We start from the raw sequence: 19,624 nt of genomic DNA on the forward strand, positions 1-19,624 counted from the left end.
AACAGAACTTAAAAGAGGAGTGGCAATAGAGTTATAATCAGTATACTTCTAAAAACTGTTGTTGAGGAAACTGAAAGATCTCTGACATTTTGGACTGCTTTTACCTTACAGTACAGTTTGTATTGTAGACAGTTATGTTTGCATGTCCTCTGACCCGCTTAAACAGACTGAACCGACTGCAGGTGGTTGTCACTACCTCAAGAGTGAACTTTCAGCTATGGTTTCCTGACACAAATCTGCACAATTTTGAAAGAAAATTAGTGGAACTTGTTCATCTAATCTGTCACTGACCTCTGCTGAAGCAGACTGCGTCTTTGATTAAGATGTGGAGTGACAGAGCTTTTACTGTGACTGTAAACAATCTGTTTGGTTTAATGCTATGACACATCTGTTTAAAAATCTGTAAGACAACATGCTACTGTTGTGTGTGTGTGTGTTTGTGTGCAGTGATGACCAGGCTAATTTAGAGTTTCATTGAACCTGTGTCAACCTGAACTCACTGGCATGTCATATCTGTTGTAGGCCACTTTTACACAAGCAAAAGACAATTTTCAGATATCTGCTTTTTAAATTGAATAATGAACCCTAAATGTATCAAGTAAAGTTTCACTTCAAATTGATTCTGCATTGTATTTGCAGTTTGTTTCCTTGACCTTTGCTTGAAATGGTATAATAACTGGACTAGATCAACATGGCAGCTAACAATATGTAAGTCTGTAAAGCAAAACAATGGAAACAAAACCTCATACAAGAAACACGTTTCTTAGAGGACGTTAAATTAGAGGCTAAAATTATATTATTATTATTATTATTATTCTGACTAGAGAATAAAGGACAATATTTAGATTCATCTGAGCTGCTGATCATGATAATTTGCAGACTTTTCACCGTATTAGCGCCACCATAGAAGAGCTAGGACTTACTTTTAAAAGCTATTTTGTTTGCTTCACTAACATTTGTTCTGTGAAAGAAGTTTTTATGTCCTGCTGAGAATGAGGAAAACAAGGGTAAATAAGCATTGCAGAAGATCAGCACCAAATGATTAATAGTACAAATGAAATTTGTGCAAGGTCCAGCTAACTTCAGATACTCCCAGTGCACTGACACAATTCACAAATCAGGCCAGAGGCAATGTAAGTCATTCCCCCAGTGGAGTCCCAGAGAAGTGCATTAAATAACAACTGGATTTAAGAGCTTGTAAATTAATTTTGGTCTGACTCGACACACAAGCCAGGCGGTCTTTACAGTAGTAACAGAAAGTGCTGTGGGTCATGCCAAACACACACTGGCTGGAGCAAAGTACAGAGATGAGTGATTTCATCATACAACACGAGGAACAGCAGTGAGTCGATATCAGGTTAGCGTGACACAACGGATGTAATTTACAGATAGATATTATCTCACGCAAGGCGGTACTTAGATCATGCTGACCTCTGTCAACCTGAAGAGCTGTTAAGGCAGTGCTATCAAAGTCAGGTCACAGTCGCCTTTTGGATCAATATCAGTGTGTCCCGCTCACTGTAACACACTGTAAACTTCCTTCTACTGTTTTTGTGTCACAGTCATCCTCTCAGTCTTTTCTTGCAAAAATTGTGTTTGTTTCAGAGAGCCTATCACAGGTGACCAATGAAGAAAATAACACGTCTATCCAGAATTCAAGGGATATAAAGGTAACCATGACAACACTGACAGCAATTTAGTGTACTTATAGCTAACTGAAGGTGTGCATTTGTCTTTGACTGCATCCATGGTTTTGCATTCACAGCGCAGTATGTTGCTACACCGTCCACAACAACTAACAAAAGGGATAGTTTGACATTTTCCATATTCTTTTTTTGTTTATTTTGTTCTATTTTTGGAAAGTAAAACAAAAAAAATTCTACTTTCGTTACTATGCAGTAAACTCGTTTATGATCATAATAATATCTTAATTGTTTCCAGTAGTGTAGTGTAAACATTTCAGTGTACTGTTCCGAGGAACAGTGCTGAGGCGATGATGTACTTGTGGCACAGGATATTAACATTTCTGTGACCATCACTTGATTCCTATGGTAATATTTTGATAAGCTATAGTTTATTTGTGAAAGTACGGCATTTGAGCAGAATTGATACGCAACTATTAAAATTGCTACTCTCTTACCAAAGATTAAGCAATAAAACACTTCCCAAAGAGCAGTTAACAGATGCTGTTTCTACTGTTGAATACTCCCCCACAGATGGCAGTATTTGTTGTTTTCATTATTTGCTTGTAGTCGCCTTTATGATGTCGCCTTTATGATGTTTTTTTGTTGTCATTGTTTGTGTTTCCAGGCAACACGCTCAAGTTTCATTGGCCGAGACTCATGTCATTTTCAGTGGCAGGGTATTGACACAGTTGAGTGTGTATCAGTGTGTTCAGTGCCCATGTGCCCCTTCATGTACACATGTGCACTGATGTGTGTAATTTTTCTCCCTTGCTATTTAGTCATTTTGTCCTCCCTTGGTTCCCACCTCGCAATACTCTCTCTGCTCTCTGTCAGTCAATACTTAATTTGTCTCTCTCTTTTTCTTTATTGTTGCTGATATCTCAGAGGGCTCTGGAGCAACAGATGGAGTTACATCGTGAGGCGCACAGCAAGCAGGTTGGCCACCTTCGAGATGAAATCAACGAGAAGCAGAAGATCATCGATGACTTATCTGAGTCAGTGCTTCTCTGTAATTCTTCACTTTGTTTGATGCTAAATCAATGCTCCATATCATACATTCTTAACATCTACAATATCATCAAAAGAGGAGTAGGAGTATAGAGATACCAATTCACTAAGTAATGAAATCCTCATTATCATAGTAAAAGCACATTTACTTATCCCTTGAGGACTGGGCTTTGTAGCCCTATACAGTACATATTTTCAGATGTAGCAACCTTACTAACATTTTAAACACATGAAACGTATCAAATAATTATACAGACATGCCTACAACATCTATCAATAATTTTTTAAGCAACCTTCTGTACATGTTTTCACCTTCCTATCTGTGGTGCTGTGTTTTAACAACCTGGGCCAGTTCAAATCATGATTTGCAGCGAGATTGTGTCTGAAAAAGTCATCAGTATCAGCTGTCTGTCATTGAACTGCAGATGAGGGAAGCCACACCTTGCTCTAAAATGAGATATAATGCGATGAGCTGTAAATTCATGGTTTTGTACTGTGCTTGGGGTATTTTGGCCTATGTGTGCCACAGACACTTCATTAACAACTCAGGATATTATAAAAACTTGTGAAAATAGGCCAGAATATGTCTCCTTTAAAATGATGTTTTTTCAAAACATAGTTTCCCTTTTCTATTTACGTTTTATCCAGTGCCTTACTATAAAGTGGTATTCAAATAATCAAATTGGAAATACATAACACTGCCTCAGAAGCTGAATTCTCAAGAAGTCTAATCCATCACTGTAGTTGCAATATTGGCTGAGATTGATGTATGTAGGTGGCTGACATTGTGAGAAAACTGCAATATTTGGGGACTTTAGATCTGAGCTACTGCTGTCCCTCAGGAGGAGGAGTCTCTGGCCAGGCTTGGCCTAAGTGAAAAGCTGGCCCTTTAGGTTCTGGAATTGACCATGTGATGTACCAAGCGTGACCGTTTGGGAGGAGACCACTGGGCAGACCCCTCAAAGGACTAAAGTACATTTCCCTGCTGTGCTGCGAGTGTCTGTTAACAGCAAAGCAGCAGCTGCAGAGAATCTTTTTGCGAATACATGTTTGGGGCTGCTCTGCTTATCCGGCTTGTACAGCCTGACATTGGATAAGTGGCTTGAAAATGAATGGATGGATGGGTGTCAGTGAAGTGTAACGCATGTAAAATAGAAACAGAGATGCCCTTCAGATCCTTTGTACAGAATAAGTAAAATGGGTGTACATTAAATGTTCTTCCAAGATGCAAGGATCAGAAAATTAAAAGAGTACATTTGAAATTTGAAAGCTGTGGCATCTTTGTAGTTCAATGGGGAATTGCAGTGCTTTAGATGTGACCTAATTACACACTTTGGTTGATCATGTATCCCTAAGGTCTGTTAAAATGCTTTTCTGGCTAGTACAGCACTGATGTGAATTTGGGGCAAAAAAAAATCCTAACCCTGAATCCAGAGGTGGTGCTTCTTCATTATTTTTGCTGCCCACCACTGGACTGGAACCTTGTGCCTCACACTTGGAACAGACCATTTATTTTCTCATGTGATGCAAAGGCGGTTATCGGTCTTAAGGGGGAACAGATGTCATGACAAAAGCAATCATGTAGCTGATTTTTCTTTTCAAGTCGAAAAACTAATACACCTCAACAGGACAAGTTAAATATGTAACTAAACAACTAGAATTGTAGAAACATTCAATTGTGGGTATTACTTTCTAATATAATGTATTGTAAATCTCTACTGGGGAACTGACTTACAGTTCTGGGTTGTATCACAGATTTTCATCCTATTTCTGTTCAGCAAAAAGCCATGAGGGACTTATAGCATTTGTTCAATTTCCTACAAGCGAAATTCCAATATTTTTTAGATATAAATAAGTCCCTGAATGAATCACTTTTTATCCTTTCAGCTGCAATCAGAAGCAGCAGCTGGAGTTGGAGCAACTGCACAGTGACTTTGAACGTCTCAGAAGTCAGGAGCATCACAAGAGCCGGCAGCTGGAGGAGCTGACGTGAGTCTCTGCTTTAGTGCCTTGGCCAGCTTTCACACACCTCACCATATGGAGTCCGGGAGGCAAGCTGCCTCTTTAGATTCCGTCTTCTACTTCTCTTGTTTTTTTGTCTTTTTTTCTTCTATTTATTATTCAATCACTCTGGAGGTCTGACTGTCAGTCAATTTACAGTATATGACCCTTTAGCTGTTTTAAGCCATTATTTGACTATTTCTCTGTTTCTTTCTGACCAACTCGTTTTCATATCTCCATTAGAGTTTTTCAATAAGGTAGCAGCTGGCTGCTAATAGGTCTCTTTCTGTACTGACCTTTGCAGCATATTGCGTCAGATGGCAGATGGATAACAGTCCCACGAGTGGGGCAGCTGTTCTATGCTGCTTTTGTTCTCTGGTGATGAATAATTCTGTTGTGGATGAGGTTATCATTTGAGTAAAGAGAAGTTCAGATTGAATTTTCAATATTTCTGTCTGTTTACCCATAGATTTCTCCATGAACGCCATGAGCAGTCAAAGCAGGATCTCAAAGGGCTGGAGGAGACTGTTGTAAGTCATTATTTGCTGTCACATTTCATTTGGCTCCCTCAGGAGTCACATTCACTAAATGCTGCTGCTTTAGCTGAACTATTTCCTACATGTTTCTGCCTTCAAACTAGACTCGTGAGCTCCACACCTTGCACAACCTCCGCAAGCTTTTTGTTCAAGACCTCACGACTCGAGTCAGAAAAGTAAGATCAAAATAACAGAAATACCCTTCAAAGATTCACCTTTACCTCGATGGAGCTACAGTAGCGCCCTTGTGAGAGCATTTTTTTAATACGCAATTCTGACATCTTGTTTCTATTGACAGAGTGTGGAGATGGAGCCTGATGATACTGGAGGATTTATCACCCAGAAACAAAAGATTTCCTTTCTTGAAAACAACCTGGAGCAGCTTACAAAAGTTCACAAACAGGTAACCAAGCAGCAGATAAAAAAGTGGATTAGAGTCACAGAGACAAAAAATATTTTACATGTCCATGCATCATCTTTGTTTTATTTGACCTGGAAACATGATCAGTTCTGTACTCTGGTTTAGCGCTAAGTGAGAAGTGCCTGCATGAATAGAGTATAAGAGGAGAACAAAAATAGTCAAATTAAGATACAATACACTGTCTACCATTTGTCTTCACTCTCCTATGGGCAAAAGCAGTGTTAGCACTATCAATCATCTTACTACCGCAACTTCACATGACTGTCTCCTTGAAAACAAAGCAGCAGGAGGTGTTAAACCAAGCTGCCTTTAGGGAAAAGAAGCCACACAGCATGAACTCAGATTTGATAAACACAAATGAATATATCCTTGTGCAGGTACAAACACACAATCCCAAACTATCTCATCCCACATACAAATCTTCTGAAAGATTGCACTGAAAAACACACACACTTTCCCGAAATGGACCATTACAGACTCCGTGTTGATGTACTGAATGTTCTGCAGACTGGCACATATTCTGAGGCAGGCACATTGGTGCGAGCTGCATTGCAGTATTTTGTCGGGCAAAAATCCCATCCGAAAGCAGCAGCTGGGTGTCTTCATCCCATCTACCACCTGCTGATAATGTAGGAAAGGAAGACAGTCATGATCGTAACTCAGTATACTACCCATGGAATGTGATAAGGCTCTCAAAGACAGACACTGGGACAGTGTACCACAACTATAAGGTGCACAAATTTTGATCATCCCTCTTTCCATATATCTGTGGGTATACAAGCGATGAGTTTACTTATAGAATGACTCACCTCCTGTGGGAATCTTCCCTCCATTCTTTGTATTTTTTCCTTTCAAAAAGATTCACCAACAAACAGAAAACCAGTACTGCAGGACCTCAGGTAAATGAAGGGAATTCAGCAGACTTTTATCTGCAAGGTAAATTCACCTGGATATGAAACTCTCTTGTCTTGTATCTCTTCTGGATATGGATTAGCTTGCATGATCAAATAGCAGCAGAGTGTCATCATCTCTCCTGCCTCCAGAAAACATGCCTGGAAGTGAGAAGGATATTGTGGAAAAAAAAATATCGTAATAACAATGATAATGATGAATATTATGTTTCCTGAAGGTAGGAGAGATGATGATACTCTGTTAAGCCATATCCAAAAGAGATACTGAGCATAAGTGTTAGAAAAATTAACTAACAGACAACGGTATGAAACCAAGAAATCCCTCAGAGGCCTCAGAATTTTACTTGCAAGGAGAGAACAACACACGAACCTTCTCTCTGCAGATTCACAAGAGTTCTCCAACGAGTGGTTGCCTCCCTTGCTCTTTTATTAGGTGACACAAACACACATACATACAATCCCCTATGTGCCCAGGTCTGGCATATCTCCTTAGTTTGGAGGCATCTCCTTATTTGGGGAGCTATAAAGATAACAATCAGTGGGGAGACAACATTCCTTCTTAAAACACAGTTCTCTTTGTCTCCCAACTTCTCCTTGTGAAGTTTTGATATGAAATGACCTCTTTGGCAGTGACTTTTATTTAATGATAATAAGCAAACTTTTCTGACAATAAGATAAGAGACTTTCACATCCAGGTGATACTAAAACAGCTTAATAATAGTAATACTATTAACAATAATAATAATCACACATATTAAAGCTAAAGAAAACTTTTAATGATATTAGACTATCCTGCATTCACTAAAGCAATACAGTCTTTGTAGGAGTAAAATCAATTTACTTGCATACCAGTCTTTTTATTTTTTAATGATACCCAAGTACTTATCATATTCTATACTATATGGCAATATGTTAATTGCCATAATGCCCCACACAAGTCCTGTAAAATACAGCAGCAACCATGTCAGAAGAGATTATTTTCTAATTCTGCAGTGATGTTATGGATGTAATAACTTTAGATGACCATAAAATCCTCACAGAGGTCACAGTTGATGAAAGAATGTCCTACTGAAGCTTCAACTAGCTTCAGCTAATTATGACTCATTTTGTCTTTTTTTTAACACACTCATTAAACATATCCAGTGCTGGTGGGAAAGCATAAGGGAACCTTTGAATTTAATAAGTGGTTAAACCTTCTTTTTCTGACATTGTGATATAAAACGTTTGGTAGGCCTGAGCATTACTTTTCCTTTGATCTCAGGTTGTGTTTTCACATATTTAGAACTCAGATGAATATCTGACTTTTTTTTTAGACTACTTTATGTAACCAGTTGGCTGGTTAGTTCTGTATTTTAAGATGAGTAAGTCCTCAATTTGAGTTTTTTCTGCTTGTTTCCTCAACATAAAGCAGCTTGTGCTGATTTTTCCTTTGATGATTTTAAGATTGCCCATGATGAGCCTCTCATCCACCTTACTACATCAATTTGGCCTGAACTTAAAGCATATTCCAGTGGTTGTGTGGTAACAGGTGTTTATGCTTTGCATTGTTCTCCTATAAAAACAGGAGGTATCTTGCTTTCCAGCTGGTGTGATAGAACAAAATCACACTCCTGTTACTTATTTCTAGTTTTCAAAGTGAGAATTCGAAACGTATTTCCAAGGCTTTACATATAGTCTAAAGATTACCCGGTGTTCTTTTGAAAATGTATCTCAAAGACAATCATGTAAGCTCAAGAGTTAATATATCACCCACCACATTTCTGTTTTCTTTTGGGTACCGACACGCCCCTGCCAGATGTTGGATGTACTGTATGTGTTCCTGTCTGTTTACAGCTGGTACGTGACAATGCAGACCTTCGCTGTGAGCTTCCAAAACTTGAGAAACGTCTTCGCTCTACAGCCGAGCGGGTCAAGGCCTTGGAGGGTGCACTGAAGGAGGCAAAGGAGGGAGCCATGAAGGACCGTCATCGCTACCAGCAGGAAGTGGAGCGAATCAAAGATGTGATGAGGGTCCGCAATCCCTTTCGTCGGCCCCATGCAGCACAGATAGGTGATATATACACCCCCTCACAAATTTTCTTTCTATCTATCTATCTATCTATCTATCTATCTATCTATCTATCTATCTATCTATCTATCTATCTATCTATCTATCTATCTATCTATCTATCTATCTATCTATCTATCTATCTATCTATCTATCTATCTATCTATCTATCTATCTATCTATCTATCTATCTATCTATCTAATAAATTCTTTATATTTCTAGTGTATTTCTTCAGAGCATATCCAAATCACATATCAGTTACTGTAGGCTCTACTGTTGAAATAAAATTAAAACCCCTTCAGCATATGTTAATTTTCACATGTAAACACTATTGTCTTTCTGTTCCTAACATTTAATCTCCCCCCTACTTGATACTTTTCCACCACACTGTGAGAGAAATCTCTCACCCTGGTGCAGCCATGCTTTTCATGTCCCTGCTGTGATTTCTTCACAAACAACATCCATTGTATGCTTTACCTCCATTCATCTGTGATCGCTTCCCTTCTCCCTACCCGATCTCCATGCTTTTATACACCGCATGAGCAAGCTGCAGCACTTGCTGTCACTCTATTCCAAAGTCAGTACCATGACCAATGTACCAATGTACACGTTGTAAAAAGATGATAGTTCATGAAATGTTCCTGTATACTAAATTCAACAACAGTTTTAGTTTTTAATAAGCTTAACTGACAATAATCAGCCTTACCAAATGTTTTGAAATAGAAACTATTTATGCATGAAGGTGGTTTTCAGTTTGGTGGAATATTCTTCCTGAAAAGATTAACACAGTAAATGTGCTCCTTTGAAACAAATGCAAATCCTTAGAAAAGCACTGTAATCATTCTGATCACCAGCTTCCCCCATCACTGGTGCAACTGAAGATAATTGCACCAAAGAAATGAGAGGCACGTATGCTGCTGCTATGAGAAAATGAGCTATTGATTAATGTGAGAGTTTTCAGAATAATGATTTTCATTACAGGATTATGCCAATGCAGTTGAGAGTAACAGTGAAACTGCTGTACACTGATATATTCACAGTATTCCAGACACATTAAAACAATGCATTATTTTTAAATTCAATCCATCTTTTAGGACAAACTGAATATGTCTTTGCATGAATAAATCAATCAACACTTTGATCCTGTGTTATCACTTACAGCTAAGCCTGTGCGGCCCGGCCACTACCCAATCTGTCCCACCAACCCTTTCTTTATCCGAGGCTACAGCGAACAACCCATTGCCTTCTGCAATGCTGTTTTTAACAACAAAAACAACCAACCATCAGCTGCCCCTGCTGGTCCGTCAACACCAGATAGTGAGGCACGGTTACCTGAGGCCAACTCCAACCAGAACAGTCCAACAGAAAACCTTGACTCCAAAAACAACGACACGCATGGCAGCGACGCTCAGAACAACGTGTGAGTAAACTCAGTTTCATGTGGTAAGGCTGGAAGATTAGTTTGTCTTTTTTGTGGGTTCCTTTTTAAAATTTTCATCCCCTTTGAATGCCCTTTGAAGATAATCCTCTAGTGCTTCAAAATAAAACTCACATTTCATCTAAGACATAAAGAGGTAGATTGTCTCGGCTATCATAACTTGCTCGGTTTTCTCTGTCGCTTTGCAGCATGTCTCAGTTTCATATAACACACAGTCAACTTACCATTATGCTGTGTGATTTTAACCAGTTCTGGATGGTGGACATTGTTTTCTGGATATATTGATCTTGACTAAGTCCCCTTATGATCTTTTTCCAAAGCTATTAATGGCATTGTGCTTTCTTAATTTTGAAAATAGTAGTTTCATTAAATCAGCTCAACTCAAAGTCCCTTTACTAATGTTCTTCGGCACCTTTAACCATGTTCTTGAGCTCTGACATTGTAGTTTGACAAGGTAATATTAGAGTTCACTAATTGGACATGGGGAAACCTTCAACCACATAAATGTGAGATTATTATTTAATCTCAGCAACCTGCCAACAATGAAGACATAAGGCAGCAAAGTGAACTTCATCACGTCATTTTTTCAAACTATTATATTTCTACAGATAAACTTAATCTGTATTGTTTTTAAATGATTGAATATTGAAGTGTCTAGAAGTCTGTGCAATGTACACTTTCAGCTTGAGCATATTTTATCCTTGATTTATTATTTTCTGGCTGGTTTTTAATGATAGTTTTATGTCGTTACATTTAAAGGCAAAAATAAAGATTCTGAAACATATCTCACACAGTGATGCTGACAAGAGTATCTGTTATTTGTAGGCTTCCAGCTGAGCCAGCAAGCAAAGCAGACAGCACTTCAGAGATGCTCGACTCGGAAAATGGTGAGCCCTGTTTAGATAAGGCCTGCTGAAATAATGAGTAATGCTATGATGACAATCAGGAGGGGTAAATTCATTTATTTTCATGAGCGTTTTTTAGTGATGCCCATTACGTTCTCATACCAGCTATTATGTCTTATGTTGCTTTGTGTACGATTACAGAGTGCAGCTGTTAAACTAGTTTACAGCGACTGCTGTAAACTACCTTTTTTTTTTCTTCATTCTCTTATTTTCATGTAATGGACTTGTGGTCAGTAGATTTAAGCCAACAGTCTGTTGAAAGAGGTACAGAGTTTGTTAGTCAACCATCTTTGCATTAGGTTTTCACATTCGTATAAGATACAGATTGTCATATTTTTGAATGACCAAGAAAATATGCAGGGGACCAGGGGCATCTCCTGCTGCTCAATGGTTTTGTGTGTCCTCTTGTTTGTGTGTGAATGTCTTTGACTGCTATCTCTGAAGGAGATAGATTAGTCCTGCAGTGTAATTACTCATAGAGCCGACAGACAGGTTGGATGCCCACCTCAGCCCCTGACCCAGAGACGACAGTTTTTGAGTTGTGTAACAACACCACTCCACCGACTCTTTGACTCACCAAGAATATCAATAAAAGTCCAAAAGACAGTAACAATAGATTTATCAAACTGCTGCAACAACTCATGTCCTTTGTTAAATATCAGATGTGACTGCTGTTGTCCTGTGAATCCTTTCAGGATTTACCTAGGCGATTTGCTTACTAGGTCAAACTTCTGAAGCCAAAATCCCTGCTGGTTCATCCCTTGTTATTTCCACTGTTGCACTCAATGTCATGAATTTCAATAAGCGCTTGTGGGAAAGTGTACATCTCAAAGCCAAATGGATCTGCAAGACTCCAAATTTCTCATTACTTTTTTTAAAGTCTGTAGGTGGAACCTTGACCGTTATTATTGTCCTGAAAGAGTAAGACTTTTATTAAATGTCACAGTGTTTTTTTTCTTCTCATGTGAACACCCTTAAAACCCAGTCAAGCATGAGGTCTCATCAAATTGTACACAAATTAAATATTCTTGCTTCAGTGCACAATGATGAATACATTTGCACAGCTTTGCAGCTGCTGAAGCTTGTGTCTTATGTCTGGTTGTCAATATGTTGTGTCACACAAAAACTGAATATTTTGAGAAATGACTCTCTATCAGTAAAGTTCAGTGAAAGCACAGTTTTCCAAGGACTGTAGTAACAGTCGCTGCTCGGACTTAAAGGCACCTGGAAAATAAATTCTGTTCATTAGATTCTACAAAATGTAAATGTAATCCCGTAACTTCTAACAGAACCACATCCTATTTTCCAAGTTAAGTGCTGTTCTGCTGCAATGATCATCTACCAGTAATGGTAGCTGTTAAGAGGGATGTGCTTTTAATGAAAGAACATTTTCTGGATGGGAGCTTTTAAAACTTGTGGCCTATTTGGTTATTTGTTGTTAGCGGTGCAAGCAGAAATAGAAGCAGTGGAGAGATTGTCCTCCTCCAGTCAGCTCAGCTTAATAGCAGATAGATAAACAATGAACACAGATACAGTATCAGATTTCACTTGCTCTTTATCTTTGCTTTTAAGTCATGTCATGATGTATTTTGCTTTTTCTTTGTTTGTTCATTTGTTTTTTTTTTATTTCTAGTTTTTCTGCAAATCATTTTACACTGTTTGTGCTTTCAAAGAAAGACACTTTGCCCTGGACCTTTGCTTGTATTCCCCTTCAAGTTATTGTCTGATTTAATTCCTTAAAATGACACAGAAAAAGGTTAAAAAGTGTAAAAAATGACATATTAAATGGTCTATTCATTCGTAGAGCTGTGATATCATGCTATTTCATGGCAGAAATTTGCAATAGTTCTAATGACAACATTTTTATTTGTTTCACAAGCATGACATACTATTATAGCAAGTTAAACCATGTATTTAAGTTAAGGTGAGTATGAATGATCACATGTTTACTCTAATCAATAGTTAGTCGATTCTTTAAAGCATGATCTCAGCCTTTTGCCAACTTTCAGCCTTTACTGTTCCCGTCTTTCAGAGCAAATTATAACGATAATACTGAATCTTAATAAAAAAATTGTAAAAGTAATTCTGCCTCAGCCATCTCTACAATTCAGTTTAGGTTTGCTCAAAGTAAGTAGATGTTATGCTTTTACTTTTTCAAATGTTGATGAAGAGATATGTCATTTTCTAAAAAATGTTCAGAATCTAAAATGTAAAGAAACATTTCTATTGCCATTTTTCTCAGGGAGGATATTAAAGGGTTAACAAATTAGTGGTGCTTACATAAATTAAAATGTGCTTTTCAACCAGAATTTGATAAACACAATCTTCCTAAATCATGTAGTTTTGGTTACCTGAACCTAAAACAAAGTTTTGCTACTGTATTGTTGCCTTTCTGATAATGTTGTCAGACTACTAAATTGTTTCATGCAGGTGCTTTTTCCAAAGTCATACAGTTTCAATGGCTTTGGGTGTATTAATTAAACCCATATGTGCCTGTGTCTGTTGCAAACCCACTCCCTCCACCACCACCACCCATCCACCCAGTTTATGCATCACCAACGCTGTCACTGTGCACATGCCTGCGTCTTTATGCACTCTTTCTGTCCACAGGAAACACCACAGACATCAATGACAACAGGTAAGACCACTACACCCGTTTTGATCACTGCAAAGCACCTGCTTCTGTCTGTCTTGCTGTGGCTTTTAATTTTTCAAAGTAGATGAAATGCATCATGTGTAGACACAGATCGATGTATAGAAGTAGCATAGCTCAGTTAAGTTACATATGTACATCTAGTATGCTTTGGTAACAGTTATTCATAGGTAAAGTACTCCATTAAGCATTGCACTGCCACATTTACCTTGCATGCATTGATTCTACTCATGTTTTAAGAACAAGTACATGAACAGCACTGACTTCCTCACTGGTCTGTCTCTCTGCTGCATCGCTGCCCCCTTGTTGCTGTCACTGCCACTGCTGCTGCTGCAACGGCCTGTGATTCCGGTGTGTTGCTTAGCCTGTGTTTGAATGTGAATTCTGTGCCCAGCACTGGTGTCTGTGACAATCAAGACCAAGCCAAACTCTACAGCGTGAAGCCTGAGGCTTCAGCCAGTTAATGGGTCTTAGCAGGTAAGGATATAGAAATATTGGGAACTCCTGAGAAATCGTTTTATTTGCAATACACGTGCCTGTATGAATCGCAGACAAAGGAGTAAATACCAAAGCAATTCATTTCCAATTAAAAAATTGAAACAGAAAGAGGAAAAATCGTATTACTCTGTGAAAAACATAAAAAGTAAAACAGGTAAACTACTATGAAGCTACAGTTGTATCTTTAAATTATCTGCTAGTTCTTCTTGTTGTTGATCTATGGATACCAATTTCTGATAACTCAAATATTGTTGCAGCTTTTTAAAGAATTGATTCTTTTTTTTCCCATTAAAGTATTTAAATAAAAAAAGAAAAGAAAAAAAACAATGCTAATTGACTTAAATCTACAGTTATGAGCAAAAGTCTAGAGCGACTCCTCAGGTCTTTATGTAACCCCTGGGAAACAGCAAAAAGCTGCAGCGATTTAGTGAAACTTGACACAACACTAGTTCTCTTAAGTTATGTTGATTCATAAGTCAGTGCTACATGCCTTAACGTTCAAAGAAAGACATGCAAATAGATCTTCAGAAAGCCTGGAGAAATATTGTTCAAGACCACTTTTAAAGATTTCAAGACTTTTGGCTCAAGACTTGCACAGTGCAGTTTTTGGCTGGAAATTTCACTAACAACCACTGACCCACTGCAAAAACTTGGTAAAAAATGACAATGTCAGATCCTTGCATTGCTTGAGCTTGCAAACTTCCAGTGCATTTGTTCAGCCTGCAGGACTCTAAAATAGATTTCTCTAGAAGTAGTGCTTTGCGTTGATTAAATGTGTCCATGGTAAAAGGAGATCAAATTACCTAAAACCGTACTGTATTCAACATGTTGAAATAGGTGCTTGGTTATTAGTTGAAATGTTATGCTGATGATAAAGAATCATCTGAAAATTTAAAAAAAAATTATAGAGTCATAACTGTATATTACTGTGATATATTATCTAAACTGATTTATTGGATTTGGAACTCACCCTGTTTTATGAAAGTTCACGGTGCCTCTTTTTGGATCTGTCAGTCTCCAGAGGGAACTCTGCCAGCTGAATGAACAAAAATGCCTGCAGTACATGAACTGGGTGTATTTTGAAATATATTTTCCCCCAAAACTTCTTACGATCAGTGTCTATCTGGGTTCAGGGCTTTTTTGTTTGCAGTTATATAATATGATAAAAAGCACTGCACAAAGTAACTGAAGAATAGGATTGAAATAATCTCTATTTCTGAGTTTTTACTTCATCCCTTTACCATCCCAGTGTTCTCACAGGGTTTTAGTGTATCAAAACTAGTTCTTAGTGACTACTACTTTTGCCAGTAGATCTCATTTGGCCCTCTGATGGACTGGTGACAGATCGAGGGTGTGCCCCACCTCTCACCCAATGGCAGCTGGGATAGGCTCCAGCCCCCCGCCCATTATCCTGAATTGGATAAGCGGTGTAGAAAATGGATGGATGGATGGTAAAATAAGTAGTGTGTGACAAAATACCATTCAGCCTGCAGTCTCAAGATGGCTCTCAAGGTGATATATGATTCAAGCTAAATGTTATCCAAAGTTTTCAAGCTCGAAACTAGCCTAAAGTTTTGGCAGAATATCAAAGTTTTCAGCTGGTGAATTTTACTGCAAATGGTCATTTTGTCCACTGAGTAAGATTTGCGCAGTTTCCAGACATACCTAGTTCCCTTTGAAGACACCAGACATAAAATGACATGATCCCTCTGGCAATGCTGGCATGACTCACAGGCAGCTTTCTCTTCTTTTTTCCATCATTTGCTCTCCCTGTTTTTCCTCAAATGCATCTGACTGTCATTCTCACTCTCTGTTGTGTCTTTCTCTTTCCAGGCAGACAAATTGTTCGAGACCTCCTCTGTAAATCTGCATGCAGCTGATCACTGTCTTCCCTGACTCCCCTCTCCCATCTTCTCCTGCTGTAAACGGTCCTCTTGAGTTTTTTTTTCTTTCCTTGAGTCCCTGCTTGCCTCTCTCTGATCCCTTCTCCTTTCCGTCCTCCGGTGTGTGGGGTGTACACAGTTTGGCAAGCACTGCATCCCAAATGACCAACCTGGCAGCTTACACCTGCTTCTGCACCGCCACCCACGTGACTTGAAAAGCAAGGGGGCCCCAAATAGAGAGAAGGGTAAGAAAAGGTGCAGTTCAATAGATTACCACTAGGAGGTAATATTTGAAACTGGGGACACAAAAACAGTGCAGTCAAAAGTAAGTCAGCATTATTGTTACCACCATTTGTAGACATATGGAATATCTGAAACCAGTTAAAATGTCTTCACCTACATGAAAACAGTGTAAACACTGCACTCATTTTACTAATATTCACACTTGTTACTGCATGTTTACTATGATGTTGCTCTTCAGTATTTTCCAGCAAATACATTATAGAGGAACAACCCTGATAAGGGTACATCGTCTTAGAATATGTCGGTCCCAACAACAGTACAGAAGACTCTGTAAATTTCTATGTATGAAAAGATCAAAAAATTAAATTAGAGGAATATTGAATTGTGAACAAATCCCATTAAAAGTCCAAAAATCAGCAATGCACTAGGCTGTCTATTAGTATTGTTGGAGTTTTCCAGTCTATCTCTCAGTAAATAGCTTAAAACAGGCAATTAAAATAAACTACTTCATTTCAAAAAGGTGTTCAACAAACAGCGGGGAAAGCAAGGCTGCTGTTTTCCGCAGCAAATTAACTCTCATTTATGTTTTCTGTTTATGCTATTAAGTGCAACAATACAACTCAATCATTTTGTGTTGTTATATCAGGTTTTGAAAACAAACAATTATTAATGAGGTCATTGTTGGTTTGTGATTGAAATTTCTTAGACACAGACACCAATGAAATATCACCACTTTTCCTTGAAAGGGGCCCTATGGTGTACATTTGCAGTAATACATCTTTATTCTAGAACTCTGCCAGAGTTCAGCCCCCAGGTTAATCCTCTGTCTGAAACCAGTCTGGAAGCAAATCAATTATAACCAGCTGACTTCAGTTGATAATTCAGGACTTCCACTGTCACTAGCTGAGGACCAATACTTTCTGTTCAACAGATACATACAAAATGATGATAAAAAGATAAATAGTCATCAGGTAATAGCTGGTGCTTCTCACAATTATGTCATCTTGGGTGACTCTTTGCTCTTGCATCTTTTTGCTTACTTGCATGCAGCCAAAAACAGCTCAGACATGATTACCTCTTTGATAACAAGCAAAGTAAAAATGGGAACCAGACAGCTCTGGCTAACAAGATCGTGTCTCTTGCCCACAGACTCTGCTTTTTCATGTGATTTATGGGCAGAATATTTCTTTATAAATAAGCAACTGGTGTCTCTTTAAGGCCTCGCTTCTAAAAAGCTCACTCTTTGTGACATTTTTGGAAGCCTGCCAAGGTACAGCACCCTGTGCATATGGTCTGCACTACCTGTGCGTTCTTGGTGATCTGTGCTGACATAACCTCCTCAAAAAGTATAAATAAATGCTGGAAGTCTGAATTTATGATGAGCGAACATTTAACATTCAACATTGTTACATTAAATTTAGGACAGAAAACAAGTAAGAACATAAGAGGTCCCCTTTAAAGTAGTATGAAATGTGTGGCAAACAGTAATATTCCTAATTTGTGGGCATTTTTATTTCATGTCTAAAATATCGGCCTCATTTCATCATGGTATTAATATTTTGTTAGCTACGGTTGCAATTGGGAGCACAGAGACCAACACCAAGTTAAAATGCATATAGGTACACCTGCAAAAGCATGATTTTTTCATTTTTTATCTTTTCAATCAAAAAAAATATATATCTAAATACAATACACCCCTACACAGCCTAGATTTTATATTGCAATTTTTTTCCATTTTTAGTATACATGGAACCAAATGACAGACTGTTGAATCTTTGGTTAATAGTTGGTTAAAGAGTTGTTTAAACTAATGTACTTAAATATTCTGTGGTTAACAACAGCCACAGCAGGTCTGACTTTTGATATGCGTCACTTACTTTAACTGATACGAAAGGAAACTTTGTCTGAACCACAAGAAAAGACAGAGACAAGAAGACTGATTGCTTTTAAGGTCTCATTATAGGTCATGAAGAGAATTTTGAGCTGTTAATTATCCTTAAAAGGCTGCCTGTCAGGGATTGTATGTGAAACTTTTAGTCATTGTCCTGTCATCCAAGAGCATGGCAGAGTGGTGGAAAAGAAAATGTGTAGCAACTATTTTTATACTCCTAGTATAGGTAGAAAAAAATATATATTATTTATCATTTGCTCGATGTAAAATATTATTTATTTGCTATCTATTTTTACTTCATATGTACCTGCTGTTGAATGTGAACCATTTGTGTTCTTTTTTATCTGTATTTGTTTTTTTTTATTTCTTTTTATTGGAATGATAAGCACTTTGGATTTTCATCATATTGTGGAATGCACATGTGCAGAGGCCGATCAAACATTAATTTGTCATGGTGATGACTAATCCTCTCATTCTTTGCTGAACCACCTCCTTGAAGAGAAACCAATGCTTAGATCGTAGTGTTTATCACATGCAAAGATCTTGCGCTGTAATAACCAACAACCTATAGGTTTCGTTTAATATAGCACCAGAGTTACTGCAGGTTATCAAGAGCTGATACGGTTTTGTCTTATCCCACTGACACTCGCACGCACACACACACAAACTGAGATAGAGCATCTCATCAGCCAGTGAGGTGTTTGACCTTTGAAAATACAGATAAGTCATAAGTCTTGGATAAAGTGGGTGCAGTCAGATGGCCGAGCAGATAAGTTGATCGACTCACTGTCCCTTAAGACATTGACAGTTTGTTACTCCATGCTAGTCGTCATACTCTCTCTGTCGACCTTTTGATCAAACAGTCAGGATGACAAGAGTCAAGGGTGACAGTGGAGGTGACTGTACTTTGAGTATGAGTATGAGTATTTACATGTGTGGTGTGTATGTTCTGGGAAATACAACAATGTCTTTAATTGTGAGAGCTCTCGTGTTTTGACTTTCTAAGATCCTTCAAATGGACAAAATGCCACAAATGACGGTGGGAAAAAATAATTACATATGTTTGACCAATGATATGTCAGAGTGAGTAAGACTGTGATTGTAGATGTAATTCAAATATAATACCTACAGTAATACTAAGAAACACTTCTACGCACCGTATGTTGTGTAAAACCCAATTAAGATTTTTATTATTCTCAATATGACAAAACATAAAAACTGTTCAACGTTCAGGAGCTTCAGTATTTTAAGCTCATAACTATTTTTGGCTCATCCTCCATGCGATTTTAGGCAAGCTGTACTCTCTCCCAGTGGACAGTGGGAGAAAGGCAGGGAACACCTGCAGTACATAGGGCATCAGCCAGTTGAAAGCTGAAAACAATTCCCCCAGTTAATCCAGCACACATGTCTTTGGGTTGTGAAAGGGAGCCTGAGCAAACCCAAACAAACATGGGAAGATCAACACAAAGTGTTTTTTCTTTATTTAACGTTTCACAGCACCTA

At 38.1% G+C, this 19,624-nt stretch overlaps 1 protein-coding gene across 3 annotated transcripts in view; it reads left to right on the forward strand.

The window, feature by feature from the left end:
- kif5ab (kinesin family member 5A, b) overlaps window positions 1–18,302 on the forward strand; it is a 61,475-nt gene extending 43,173 nt beyond the window's left edge. Inside the window, exons 18-28 of one of the 3 annotated variants that reach the window (XM_072381833.1) lie at window positions 1,606–1,670; window positions 2,571–2,680; window positions 4,581–4,682; window positions 5,164–5,224; window positions 5,335–5,406; window positions 5,529–5,633; window positions 8,396–8,612; window positions 9,772–10,030; window positions 10,874–10,935; window positions 13,564–13,591; window positions 15,938–18,302. In XM_072381833.1, the coding sequence (XP_072237934.1) occupies window positions 1,606–1,670; window positions 2,571–2,680; window positions 4,581–4,682; window positions 5,164–5,224; window positions 5,335–5,406; window positions 5,529–5,633; window positions 8,396–8,612; window positions 9,772–10,030; window positions 10,874–10,935; window positions 13,564–13,591; window positions 15,938–15,968 (1,112 nt within the window). In that variant the 3' untranslated portion in view covers window positions 15,969–18,302. Of the gene's footprint in view, window positions 1–1,605; window positions 1,671–2,570; window positions 2,681–4,580; window positions 4,683–5,163; window positions 5,225–5,334; window positions 5,407–5,528; window positions 5,634–8,395; window positions 8,613–9,771; window positions 10,031–10,873; window positions 10,936–13,563; window positions 13,592–13,970; window positions 14,425–15,937 lie in introns of those variants that run through there. The other 2 variants (XM_072381831.1, XM_072381832.1) reach the window with 2 other exon arrangements.
- Window positions 18,303–19,624: the final 1,322 nt, after the last annotated feature.

The sequence above is a fragment of the Leuresthes tenuis genome, unplaced genomic scaffold, assembly GCF_036924035.1.
Source record: "Leuresthes tenuis unplaced genomic scaffold, fLeuTen1.0.hap1 SCAF_3, whole genome shotgun sequence".
Classification (NCBI taxonomy): Eukaryota; Metazoa; Chordata; class Actinopteri; order Atheriniformes; family Atherinopsidae; genus Leuresthes; species Leuresthes tenuis.